Here is a 14,099-nt window from a genome sequence, read left to right on the forward strand (position 1 = left end):
TTATGGGTAAAACTGTCCCTTCTGGTAGTGATTAAGATGTTTTCTTTAAGATTCTAGAGTTTCACCATGATGTGATTGAGAGTGGATTTACTGTGTATCTTCATTGTATTTTCAATCTGAGAATGTGCGTTTCCTCAATTTTGTAAAATTCCAAGTCATAACTGCTCTTTCATAAATATTGGAAGTTCATGAAGCATGTATAGTGTATCACCAACATGTACAAAAGGGATATGATATGATATTTGGTATAGTCAACTAAAACATTCAGAATATCCAATTTGTATTAAGGTTTTATTGTACTCCTGGTTTAAAAGGGGTTTATGTAAATTGTAAGTAAGGTTTCAGAGTTAATTAAACAAAAATCTAAATGAAAGGTCACCCACTGACTTATTAGAATTTGTACTTGAAATCCAAACAGAGTTAAATTTAACAATAATTGGGCCAAATAGTGTCCCTTGTCATTAATTACAGTTTTTGATTAAAGTACCCAAATTTTCATTTTCTTTTAAGATTTGAGTTCTTGAAATTGTAGCCTAACAGTTTTCCAATATTTTATTACATAATCAATATCATTAAAAAGCGAAAGAACTTTAGGCTTGGAAGAGACTTTCTAGAGCCTTTATTCCAGCTCCTTGACTGGACACAGAATACTTATCATTTGGAGTTAAGGAAAAAAGCATTGTACCTGGGGGCCCGTAAGTCCCCTTCGGCCATGAGCTGCCTAAAATGGGAAGAAAACGTAGGTATTATTAACTCTGAAAAAATGCTTTTTATATTTCATTTAAATTAGTAATGGACACCTTAAGGTGCTGACATTAAAAAAAAAAGTTCCCACATATTGCTCAAAACATTTAATTATCTACTGCACCATGAAAGCAAAATGTTGCCATCTCTGAATTTCTATCCTAGGGCAGTAGGTAATTAAAATCATAGACAATGGAAATCTATGGATACTTATGAGAACAGATAGTCGTCAATAATTCACTCTCCACTAAACTATTACTAGAGCTGGTCACAAGCTCCAAAATTGACTAATTTGAATTTTATTTCTTTTCATTTTTCCAAATTGCTACCAAGTAAGCCAGAAATCAGGAGTGGAGTGGCCAAAGGCAGGAAGCCAGAGGAAAAACTGGGAGAATTGACTCCATGAACTTTATTATAGATTATTTTCAGAAGCTAAACATAGCCAAACTAATTTTATCCCCTCTACACAAAAAGCTAAATAATATGCTTACCTGTAAAAAATGAAAGAATCATCCCAAACATTTAAAAGTTACTCAACTCAATATGTTATTAAAATATCCAATCAAAATAATGGCACTACACAATCAAGTGGATTTTTCCTAATACTCTCAAATGTAAGGTTAGGGTCTGGGTATATTCCAGACCAATATTTCATAGATCTGGAAATCAAGAGACAAAGACATTTTATTATCTTACTTATGATCTCTCATAAGATTATAGCAAGACTGACATTCAGGATTTGCAAAATTCAATAAACATCAGACAACATTTTCTTGATGGAAATTTATTTGAGATATTCAGGTCAAAATTCTATGTGACGCCAGTACTGTATTGCAGACTTTAAATTCTTCTCATCATATTTCAGTCAAAGTCTATTGTTATCTAGGAAACAGACTGTGTATCTGGGGAAACGGTTGGAGGCCTATTTCTTTAAAACCCTGATGAGTCATCTTGGATGAAAGTCTAAATCCTATCAGAGGGAGGAAAAGAAGCTTTCTCCACTCCTTTAGCACAAAAGTTTCTCTGTTCTGCTTCAATTCACTTCAGTTTCATTCAGAAAAATATCTACCAAGGATCTACTACCCACAAAGCATATTGATCGGAACCATAGGAGCATAAAGCTGACAAACACACAGTTCTTGACCTCAGGGGACCCTCACTCTTTGGGTTATGGGGGAGGAGATAAATATTACAAATATTCACAAGGCAGAGTATGGCAAATGTCAAAAGGAAGGGCAAACAGAAAGATGGTTTCAAAGAAAGCAATCATATCCAGTTGGTCAAATCACAAAAATCTTCCTAGAGGAAGAGATTTTTGAGATGGGTTTCACAGAATGTGTAGGAGTTTTACAGGTAGAGGATGAAAGAGGTCTTTCTAGCAGAGGGTATAGCCTAAGTAATGAAGTAGAGGCAAGAAAATAGGAAATGTCTTTGACAGTGGCAAGTCTGGGTCAAAAGTGTGAGAAGAGAGGGGAGTAGCAGGGTTACTAGGCTGAAAATACTAGGCTGAAGGGTTCATACACCATTTAGCAGAAACCACTGGGGTTCTTGGAAATGTACACGGCCAGACCTGGACTTTAGGTGGATACGTCTGGTTGTGGTAGGAGCAACTGAATGAAACCTTATATTCAGACAAAATAAAGAGCTTCCTGTATGATATTATTTAAGGGATATGAAACATCCAAAGATTTTTACATCCAAAAATCTTTCTCTGGTCCACTGTCACAGTGTTTGAAACATCATCAATAAACATTTGTTCTCTGTGTTTTTAAAGTTTGACTTTGGAAGAGCTTGATTAAAATTAGTCATCTCAACACTTTTTATCGAGCTCCTGCTCCCCAGTGAGGCACTGGGGTGAGTGGTGGTGAGCAAAAAACTGACTCCTGTCCTTAGGCAGGAGTTTTTAAGCCTAACAGAGGAGACTGACTTTGATCCACCATTCACACAAATAATGGAAACATCTCCAGAAGCAGTCACCTAGCAACTTTGTTAATGGCTATTTGGGATTTAAACTCCAAAGGAAAGTCATAGGTTTAGATATCGTGGGTAGGTGTGAGAGAAAGAAAACAAGGAAATAGGGGAGATGACTTTACAAATGTTTTAGATGGGAAAGATTAAATCACAAAATGTCTTAATGGTTTGCCCAAGAGCTTTCGGTTGTCTGATAACACATCCAGACAGCCTAACTTATCTGTGAAATTGAATGTGAGTGGGCACAACAAGGAAGACAATCTCCCCAAAGAAAACCTGACTGTAAGAAGATCCAGAACAGGGTACTCAGTCCCTTGGTCCTCCATAGTCTGGTGGTTTACCAAGACCCACTTCCCCAGATAGGTATGGACTGATTTGGGACACAGAATCCCCAGGGAAAAAGCAAGACATTTTTAACAATAAAACATCACATTAATACTGAATCTTAACGGCAAACTCATTCACAATGATGAATGATTGTCCTAGAGAACTTCAAGCTGCCCCTCAAGTATGCCAAGACACATGAAAAGGGCAAAACATAACTAACAGCCTTCTGGACTGATAGGACTGGAGGCCATGCTTTAGTTTGAGGCTACAGCTACTTCCTATCAACTATGCCACGAGAATCTATTCTAATTTTCAGTAAAGTTTGGCTCAGAAAGAGCCAACCTCCCCTTCCTCCCCACCCCTCAATGCCCAATCCATTACAGGCCCCTGGCAGAGCATCCATAACAGCTTGTTATCCCTACAGGTCCGTCCCCTCTACAACAGTGGTTCTCAACCTCAAGAGGGGGATTTAGCAACCCCCTTCCCTGGGAACATTTGGCAACGTCTGGAGACATTTTTCGTTGTCACCAGTTGGGGGTGCTACTAGGACCTAGTGGGTAGAGGAGAGGGATGATACTAAACATCCTACAATGCGCAAGATGGCCACCCACAACAAAGACTTATTCGGCCCAAATGTCAATAGTAGGTTGGACATAGGCTCTACAACATGATTATAAGTTCCGTAAGAGCAAAGATCATGTCTTATTTGTGTTTGTAGCTTTAGTGGTTAGTAGAGTTGCTGGTACGTTGTAGGTGTTCACTAAATATTTGCCAAATGAATGAAGGTCAGATTTGGTCGACTATTATTATTTCCCTGCATGCCACACCCTACCACTGGCCATCCTCCAATCTCTTATCAGTTCAGCAGAATCTTGTTGCACCGAGTCCTCATGCTCACTATCTACCTACATTTTAGAGTTTTTCAGTCAGTGGTATAGATTTTTCTTCTTTCTAAAATGATAATGACTTTACTGTTGTTATAAAAATGATACATGTTTGTTTTTCAACATTCAAATGCAGAAAATACACAGAATAAAAATTTAAAAGTCATCCCAAATCCTCCATCTAGAAATAACTATCATTAACATTTGGTAATCATGATTCCTGACATCTTTTCATGCTTGGTTACAGACAGAGTTCTAAATAGTGTACTTTTGATTAAAAAGGGATCATGCTGTTCACACTATTTTAAAATTAAAATATTGCATTTAATTTTACTTGAATTTAATAGAAGAAAAAATAAAACTGAAACAAACTGGAAATGTCAGATGGTAACGTTTCTTCACTATAAGAGATATGCACTCCTAAAAGAGGAAATAATGATTATCAAAAAAATTTAGGAGGTTAGGGTATGTTTGTAATACATATTTTAGCTTAAGATGATGTTTAGATACTGACTCTCTACAATGAAAGATGAGGACATATTGGTACTTTCCCCACACCTTTTCCTACTTTCCTACTTTCATATGATTTTTAGATTGTCAAATGTATAACATTTACGTTTTGTTCTGTAATCACAATTTCTATGGGTTAGTCCTATTTCTATACTTAAAGGGATTCAAATTAATATCATTAAATTTTAAAGAAAGGATCCTGGGGGCTACACTGCCTGAATTTTTGAAGGCTTGAGCATGTTGATTATTTATATGTTTCAGAGACAACTTGGGTGGGTATAAAAACCTTGGACCACTCTCTTTCCCTCAGAACTCTGTGGCCGTTCTATGTTTACTTTTGGCCCTGAATGTTGTGAAGAAGGCTAAAGACAAACTGAGTTTTCCATCTTTTGTGTTTGGAAAGTCTCATGATTCTTTCTTAATAAATTTGGTAATTTCACTACGATGTGGCTCAGTGTTGATACTTCTGTATCAATTTTTTTTTTTCTGAGCAAGAGTATGACCTTTCAGTCTGCACATTTGAGCCTTTGTTTCAAGAAGTTACATTCTATTGCATTTCTGATTTTTTACATTACATTTGGTTTGTTTAACTTAGTAATACAAATTGTACATTTGCTAACTCTTCATTGTCAATATTCCATCTCTATCATTGCTTTTGTGGCTTCTTAATTTATTTGCTCAATATATTTTCAGTCATATTTATTCTAATTTTTTGCTTCTTTTTTTTTTTTTAAAGATTTTTATTTATTTATTTTTCCCCCAAAGCCCCAGTAGATAGTTGTCTGTCATAGCTGCACATCCTTCTAGCCGCTGCATGTGGGACGTGGCCTCAGCATGGCCGGAGAAGCGGCGCGTCGGTGCGTGCCCGGGATCCGAACCCGGGCCGCCAGCAGTGGAGCACATGCACTTAACTGCCAAGCCACGGGGCCGGCCCTATTGCTTCTAATATATATTACGTTCAACATTTTTTCCCTTTTCCATTGTTCCCAAGCACTACCAGCTTGCTTTCTTCACTTTCTATTATCTTGTCACTCCTTTTATTCTTTTGGTGAGGAAGATTGGCCCTGAGCTAACATCTGTTACCAATCTTCCTCTATCTTTTGTATGTGGCACGCCGCCACAGCATGGCTTGACGAGCAGTGTGTAGGTCCGCGCCTGGGATCCAAACCAGTGAACCCCGGGCCGCCGAAGTGCAGCACGTGAACTTAACTACTATGCCATAGGGTCAGCCCTTCTTGTCAGTTCTTTAGACTCTTTTTTTAGAGTAATCATGTTGTCTTAATTTTTTTGAGTTTGGAGAACTATTTGCCAGAACTGTTCTACTGTTTCCTTGAATAGTTCCTCTTCTAGTGAGGGTTCATCTGCCCTTTGCTCATGTAGCTTTCCTCCTCTTCTGCAATCTCTATGCGTAGTTCCTGATTAGTTATCATCTGATTAATTAATGAAGATTTTTACTATTTCTGATTACTAATCACCTTCAAACAGGGCATAGCTAGACTTGGGTCAGTAGCTTTGATATAGATATGCTGTCTCAAACACTTTCTCATCATGAATTATTTCTTGATGGCTCCTTTCCCTACAAATTTTGGCATTTAAGAGATTCATGAAACTCACAAAAGCCCCCTTAAGTCATAGTTTCTTTGTGTTGTGATAGACACTGTTTATTCTGTCTTGGCAGCCCCCACGGCCCAGACTGCCAAGTTGTAGATATTAAAAATGCAATATTCTTCACTTTCTCATTATTTCTGTCTCTTCTATAAATTGTGTTTCTATCAGTATATTTCTTGATCTTCTCAAAATCTATAGTGCTCCTGGATTTTGTTCACCAGATTTTTCAGGACTATGGCAGCTACTTTTAGAGAAATCTGTTCCCTGCTTGAGGTGTGAGGTGGTATGTATCAGCTCTCCAAAGCCTCCATCATTGAGATCCAGATTTAAAAAATAGTTGGCCAATATTTGTCATCATCTATGGCTTGAAGTTGTGGTCATTCTTTGTTAATCTATTTTTAATTTCTCTCCTTGTTTTTGGTGAGTTGCACAAAAGGGGAATAATATGTAAAAAACACCTTGACTTTCCCATCGTTAGCTAGAAATCCTACTTCTACTCCTGAATGACACTGCTGAATCTATAACCCAAGATAAGGCCATATTTCTCAGGAGTTGTGCAGTGTAAACAATACATAGTGATACTGCATTAGCCTCTAGAGAGAGTATAGCCTCTGTGAAACAATAAAAGTACCTCTCCCATGCCAGGATTTCTTGGATGATACTCTTTAAGTTCCAAATATTTTCCTGGGGTATGTAAGCTGGCTACACCCTTTTAGAAAGTAAAATGAATAGCAAATGTATTTATCTTTAGGTACATTAAAACTGCAGTAGTAAAGCATTTTTCCAGTAAATTCTGTACATTTTAAAAATAATCTCTGTTCTTATTCTCATTTTCTCTACCCTATAAAGAAGAGAAGTGTGTTCCAAGGTACAAAATTATTTTCTTGATCAAGTATCACAGCTGGTTCTATGAACTTCTGCTCGTAAAATATAATGCAAAATAAATTTAACATATTAAACTAGTTTTTATTTGTGCTCAATTTTAAAACATTATATATTTTTTGGAGGGAGGTGGAGGAATTTGGAGAAGGCTGGATAACTAAATGAAGAGTGGAAAGAAAGTGTTGCATAATGAGAAGAGACAGGTCTCATTTAGAACCCAATGCAGGCATTTAAGTATATTTTATTAAAGTTATCTCTTCTTATTGGATAAAGATTGTCTTTTGTAATCTCTGTGCTCTTCCAAGAAGTCAAGCACAGAATCATTTTTCAAAAGTACTCATTGAAAAAATAGCAACAAAACAAATAAACAAATAAAAAAGACCCCAAAAGGTTACATAAGCAAGTGACCTAATTTTGCTTAGATATATATTTTTACATGCATAAATGTTTTCAACAGTATGGAGCTTCCTCAAAAAATTAAACATAGAAATACCATATGATCCAGCAATTCCATTTCTGGTTATTTAACCAAAGGAAACAAAAACACTAACTTGAAAAGATATCTGCACCTCCATGTCCACTGCAGCATTATTTAAAATAGCCAAGACATGGAAACAACCTAAGTGTTCATCGATGGATGAACTAATAAATAAAACTGGTATGTTGTGTGTGTGTGTATATACACACACACACAACAGAATATTATTTAGCTATAAAAAAGAAGGAAATCTTGCCATTTGTGACAATATGGGTGGAACTTGAGGGCATTATGCTAACTGAAATAAGTCAGAGAAAGAAAAATACTATGTGATCTCGCTTATATGTGGAATCTTGAAAAAAAAAGAACTCATAGATACGGAGAGCAGATTAGCAATTGCCAGGGGTGGGGGGCTGGACAAAATGGTGAAGGGGGTCAATAGTACAGACTTCCAGTTATAAAATAAATCACAGACATAATGTACAGCATGGTGATATAGTTAAGAATACTGTATTGTAAGAGAGTAGATCTTAAAAGTTTTCATCACAAGGAAAAACATTTGTACCTACGTGTAGTGATGGATATTAACTAGACTTACAACTTAGGTGATCTTTTCACAACATATATCAAATCATTATGCTGTATACCTAAAACTAATATAATGTTATATGTCAATTCTATCCCAATAAAGTAGATACATATAATGCTTTGAAATTGAGCACAAATAAAAACTAGTTTAATATATTGCATTTATTATGCATTATATTTTCCCAGCAGAAGTTCATAGAATCAGCTATTATACTTCATAAAGAAAATATTTTTCTATCTTGGAACATACTCCTCTTCTTTGCTAAGGCAGAGAAAATAGAAGTAAGAACAGAGGACTTACAGCAGGACTGACTTTTCTAAGTAGTCATAAAATTTGGCAGAGGAATGGAGTCTTGGATTAAAACGACGTTGCTGGCAACCTCAGTTAGGGTGTAGGCCAAACTTCGACCACTCTTCCTCTAGTTGGCGCCATTTTGGTTCTCTTTGCCCAGCTCTCTCTCCTGATTGGTGTTTCGCCCACAGTCTGCACCTCAGGTTCAGGGGCTTTTCCAAGTCCTTTGCCAGCTCTGTTCTCAGAGGCGTCCCAAGTCAGTTTCCCCAAGAGAGTGAGCCCCAGTGAAACCATCCCGTCCGTTCCCCACAATCAGCCATTTTCATCACAATATAGGCCACCAGAGCAGTGGGTCTCCTTGTCTAGAAGGGCTCTTACTGTCTTTCTTCTGGAGCCTGGTGTCCCAGGGGGGCCTGGCCAGCCTCTTCTACCCTGTCAAATGAACAGACAGACGTATGACAATAAGTACACAGCAGTGACACATTTCCTCTTCAACATCAGCTTGATGTGCTCCAGGGAGGGCGAATGGGTACACACCAACTAGAGAGGTACCCTCCCATTGGAATGCAGCATTACTTCCACTGGTCATAAGTCACATCCCTATGTGGGTCATGAGGAACCACAGGACAAAATGCTAATGACATGGCTTCATCTGTTCATCACCACTGTCTAACTTGTGTTTAGGGCATAAATTAGAGTACTAAAACCTAACTATCCCCACTACGTTGCCACAGAGTAGATCACTGAAGTATGCCATGTGTCAGGTATGGCTACTACTGGTTTGATTTCTACCTTGGGGACTTGTTCTGTTTGGACAACCTGTGTAGATTAACACCCTAATGTGAATAAAATCTCACAATAATCACAAGTCTTCCCAAGACAGAAAAGGAGGGAATAATTATGAATCTATTATGAGACATACATTTGCCGATTAATAAAAGTGGCAGGTAACATTTACTGAAGGTGTATGATGTGGCAGGGTCAGTCACTGAATTCCCATCATAACCTTCAAAAGTAGGCTATTTGTCCTATTTTGCAGCTGAGAAAATCAAGGTTTACAGAAAGTGGCCTGAGGCCACAGAGCTGGTAAGGGACAGAGCATGAAACAGGACCTAGGCCTGTCCCCAAAGCAAAGTTCTTTCCACCATAACAGACCTCTCCCCAAGGTGGAGTCAACCAAGGGAACTTCCTCATCAAGAAGATTCAGAGACACATATTTTCTAGATAATTATTTTTAAAAATTCTGAAAAAGAAGTTAAGATGATCAAATTGTGACTTGTGAGATTTCATGAGATTAATCCCAAGAGACTTGCCTTGAAAGTGTGGGCTGTATATCTATCAGATTTTGTTCTTTTTATCATGTACTATGAATCATACAATGTCTTTTTAGGGTATGTGTCCTCTGGATCCTGGGAAGGCCAAGAACTCTTTGCTAGTTCCTTCTATCAGCTAGCTCTACATTTTAGGTTAGAGTTTAGATGTTTGCATTCATAAATGAAGACCTCAAAGGTATGGCTTAGTGAAGCAAGTCACCCAAAATTCAGAAGAAGAAGAAGAGAATGTTTCTTAAATCCCAGGGTAGCAGATAAGGAGGAGTAAAAGATCTTTTTGCTGCTAAAAATAGCTTTTCTGTATCAAGTATATCCACTCTGATTCCATTCTTTATATGCATTTCATATTCTATCACTAAGAACTTGACTCTCACAGTTGCCACATCATTACAAGTTTACTTTCAAATGCCCACGTAATTACTTGTCTTCCACGTTCTCCTTTTAAGCCCTTGGGTCCTTCCATGCTATTGTCAAATCCAGGAAATCCCTAAAAAATAGAAAATAAAGAGAAAAATTAATAGGTTTTGAAAATTTCTCCTTAAAAATGTAACTTGTGTACAACACATTTAATCACTCCCCAAAAAGTTGACGAGAAGCCCAACCCATTTGAAAGTAGAAATAGGTTAAAATTATAAACGGCTTACAAGTGTTTTCTTTTCCTCCTGTGCTTTGCATTATCAGAAAAGAGTGGAGACCTGAGGTGAGTGTGTGGGGGGAAAGCAAGAGCTCACCATAGAAGGCATAGCCAAGGGACGCCAGGGTGACATGACTTGTGGTTGTGACAACTCTTATCCTGGGTCTGGAGGTACCTCTTCTTGCGACTGCCATCCTTGCTCTTAACTTTTGCTCTTCCTTCCTGGGGCCTAGGCAAGTTTATACTTGAGGGTTGGTAGATTTTACTCTCCCCATCCTTGGGAGAAGGCAAATGTTTGCAATAGGTTCCACCACAAGAACATAAGTACACCAAGCAGTGCTGAAGGCTGTATCTGCCACCCACTCCCTCTTTCTCCTCCCGGACGCCTGGCTGCCTTCCATCTCCATACGCTCACCCCTGATTTTCAGGCTTACAGAAAATCCTGGGATCTTGAGTTTTTCCCAACATTCATACAAACATTCTAGCAGGAACTCATTGAAAACAGGCACACATTGTGGGATACATATTATCCTTAGCAGGCCAAACTGAAGCTTTCTATCTTGAGTAGTTAGGACCACAAAGAGAGCAGCGTTGCCATGATGCCAGGACAATCAATTGAGACAGTCAATTCAGTCAATGCTCCAATAAATTGAGAGGTGACAACAATTATCCACTCCTGCTGAGTGCCAGCTGCTGGGCTGTTTGGTTGATAGCAGCCCAGATTACCTTCATCAATCGATAAGTAATTTGAGATCACCAACAGGGATGTGTCATTGTTTCAGATACTTAGTAAGCTTTTAAAACAAGTAGTTTCTACACTTACAGAGCTTAGAGGCTAACAGAGTGAAAAGGATGGGCTCAGAATTTACTTTATAACTGATATCACTAAAACTTACATGAAAAATTACTTCTCTCCTACATACCAAAGCCAAAGATTATTTTCTACACTTTCTGTTTTTCTCTTAAGTTTAAATATTTGTCCAAGTTCTCCAAGCAGGGTATACCTAAATTACAATATTGCAGATTGCAGAATTGTATTTTTTTTTTTTTTTGGTGAGGAAGATTCACTCTGAGCTAACATCTGTTGTCAATCTTTCTCTATTTTGTATGTGGGTCGCTGCCACTGCATGGCTTGATGAGTGGTGTAGGTCTGCACCTGGGATCCAAACCCAAGAACCTGGGCTGCTGAAGCAGAGCAAGCAGGACTTAACGACTACGCCTGGGGGCCGGCCCCTAGAGAATTGTATCCTGGTGGGAAAGGTGAGTAAGGAAAAGGAAGGTAATGTAAAATCCAAAATTTTATTCCACTGGATATATAGACTTCTTATTGTAATCCAACTCTGAACTATTTGATTGAAGAGATGACATTAAAAAAATCACATACTAGCACATTCTACAGAATAGAACATCCCAATTTGCATGTGGAGCAGTTCGGTCGGTCTGAATACAGTCTGGTTCAGTCTTTCAATTTCTATGCAACTGGATGAAAGAGTATCATCTAATGCAAATTAATGATTAAACGTGAGCTTCTAATAATGATGAGCCTTACTAAACTCTGTAGGTCAGACAAATGATCTAGCTCAGTTTTCTCCCCAACATTACATGAGATTTAAAAAAATATTTAGGTCGAAATGAGAAATTCCAACAGCCAAACTAACTTTAAGGTGATCAGAAATTCTGTCTGAATAAGTATAGTTTTTCAGGAATTTGTGTCATCGGCATGCATTCCTATGAATAGTCTGATCATGTGTGTGTTCTATTTATTGTATCAATCTTGCTCTCCGAAATTTTTCCTGAAATAGTGACCCACAAAAAGCACATGTACAAAAGCACAGAGAGTTGTCTTTGATTTGAGATGTATATTCCCAAGTGGCTAGGAAGGACTATTACACATTGAAAGACTATCTAAAGTTAGTACAGTGACAAGCAGCTCATCACAGAGAAGCTCTAGTGGGTTGAATTTTGAGCCATCTTAAAGTCAGAGAACATTTCTTTTTTTAAAAAAAATTCTTTTACATTATTCAGATTCTTTTCAAGGTATTATATAATCATACAATTTAGCAGAAAATTAGGGGGGAATTCTGATTAAAGTGAATGGAGATTTTATAGCAATACCCCAAGTGAATTTTTGGCCATCATATACAGATGACTGAAATGTCTCTGTATTTAAACCACTATTTCTTAATTATCCTTATTTGTGGATAGTTTTTGTTCTAATTAGACGCTTTGAAGTTGTTTGGAAACTCAGGTCATCAGAAGATGTCACTTAGTAAACAATGTTGTCTTCAAGTGCAAATTCCTCTACTTTTTAAATAGAGTTATCTTCAATGCAGACCTAACATTTACATTTGTCAATATATATTGCACCAAATTCCTTCTCTAGTCAACCCATTGTGTACCGGAGGAGGAGTTACAAAAGACGAAGTCCTGTGAGAGTCCCAGTTGCCCCACATCCTTATCAGCCCTTGGTATTGTCAGTTTTTATGAATTTTAGCCATTCTGATGGATGTGTGGTACACTGCTCTGGCATGCTGGTGGGCGTGTAAATTAGTACAAACTTTTAAAAAAAACACTGTTTGGCTGTAAAGACTTAAGCTGAATATAGAAGTTACAAGTTATCATCTAGACATTCTACTCCTAATATACAGACCCAATACAAGTGTGTACAAAAGTGCACAAAAGACATTTTCTCTGTACAAGAGTGTTCAGAGCAGCACTATTTATAACAGCAAAAACCAGGAACAACCCAAATATCAACAGCAAAATGGATAAATAAATGATGTTATAGGCACACAATGGAATACTACACAGCAATGGGGTAGAATGACTATTGTTATCCACAAGGACTTGGATGACTCTCACAAGCATAAACTTGAGCAAAAGAAGCCAGAAACAGAAGAGTGTATCCTATATGATTCCACTTATTTAAACTTCAAGAACAGGTAAAACTAATTTATGGTCCTAGGATAGTGATTACCTTAGGGAGGGTTGGGAGTGATTGGAGTGGACATGAGGGGCTTCTGCGATGCTCTATTATTGTCTAATGTTCTATTTCTTTACTGGGTGGTGAGTGCACAGGTGTATTTACATTCATCAAGCTGTGCATTTATAATCTGTGTACTTTTTTGATGTATGTTACAATTCAATAGTAAGTTCTGGAGATCTAATGCACAGCATAGTGATTATAGACAATAATACTGTATCACATACTTCGAGGTTGCTAAGAGACTAGATCTTAAATGTTCTCATCACAAAAAAGAAATGATAATTATGTGATGTGATAGAAGAGTTAGCTAATGGGATGGTGGTAATCATATTATAACATATAAATGTATCAAATCAACACCTTGTACATCTTAAATTTACACAATGTTATATGCCAATTATATCTCAATAAAAAAGTTTAATAAATGTTTAAAAACAAACCTAAATCCTAATTCATCAAAGTTTTGGGGACTGACTTATATGTGGGCATGGTGATGGAAGTCCTGTAGCACTGATGTTCCCTTGGACTTGGCATAGTCCCTATGTTGCTGGGGGTCATGTCTGCTTGACTGGGTTGTGTGCTTGTGAGAGTAGGCGCCTTTGTGTTATAGATTTTGCCTGACATAATCCTAGCTGGCTTGGATGCAAGGCAATGAAGCTAATACTTTCAACTGAGAAAGACTCTTGGAACATAGAAAAAAAGAGATGGCTTTGTTTCTTCCATTCCGTCTATATTTTGAGGTACATTAGAGGAAGATAATAAAGTGGACCAGATTCCTTCACAGCTCTGAAGCACAAGGTCAATTCTGAATACATATTCTTAAAAAATATATGTGCAAATGATGTGCAAGGGTTTCTCACTCTC

The 14,099-nt window shown here is 37.5% G+C and overlaps 1 protein-coding gene across 1 annotated transcript in view; it reads right to left on the reverse strand.

Moving 5' to 3' along the window:
* The window catches only part of COL6A6 (collagen type VI alpha 6 chain), a 122,616-nt gene that overhangs the window by 55,058 nt on the left and 53,459 nt on the right, over positions 1-14,099 (reverse strand). Inside the window, exons 19-21 of the mRNA XM_087430574.1 lie at positions 10,037-10,102; positions 8,663-8,716; positions 686-721 (exon numbers count right to left, since the gene is read on the reverse strand). Coding sequence (XP_087286700.1) covers positions 686-721; positions 8,663-8,716; positions 10,037-10,102 — 156 coding nt within the window. The remainder of the gene's footprint in view (positions 1-685; positions 722-8,662; positions 8,717-10,036; positions 10,103-14,099) is intronic.

The sequence above is a fragment of the Ceratotherium simum genome, chromosome 5 (assembly GCF_057802395.1).
Source record: "Ceratotherium simum simum isolate JZ-2026a chromosome 5, ASM5780239v1, whole genome shotgun sequence".
NCBI classification, from domain to species: domain Eukaryota; kingdom Metazoa; phylum Chordata; class Mammalia; order Perissodactyla; family Rhinocerotidae; genus Ceratotherium; species Ceratotherium simum.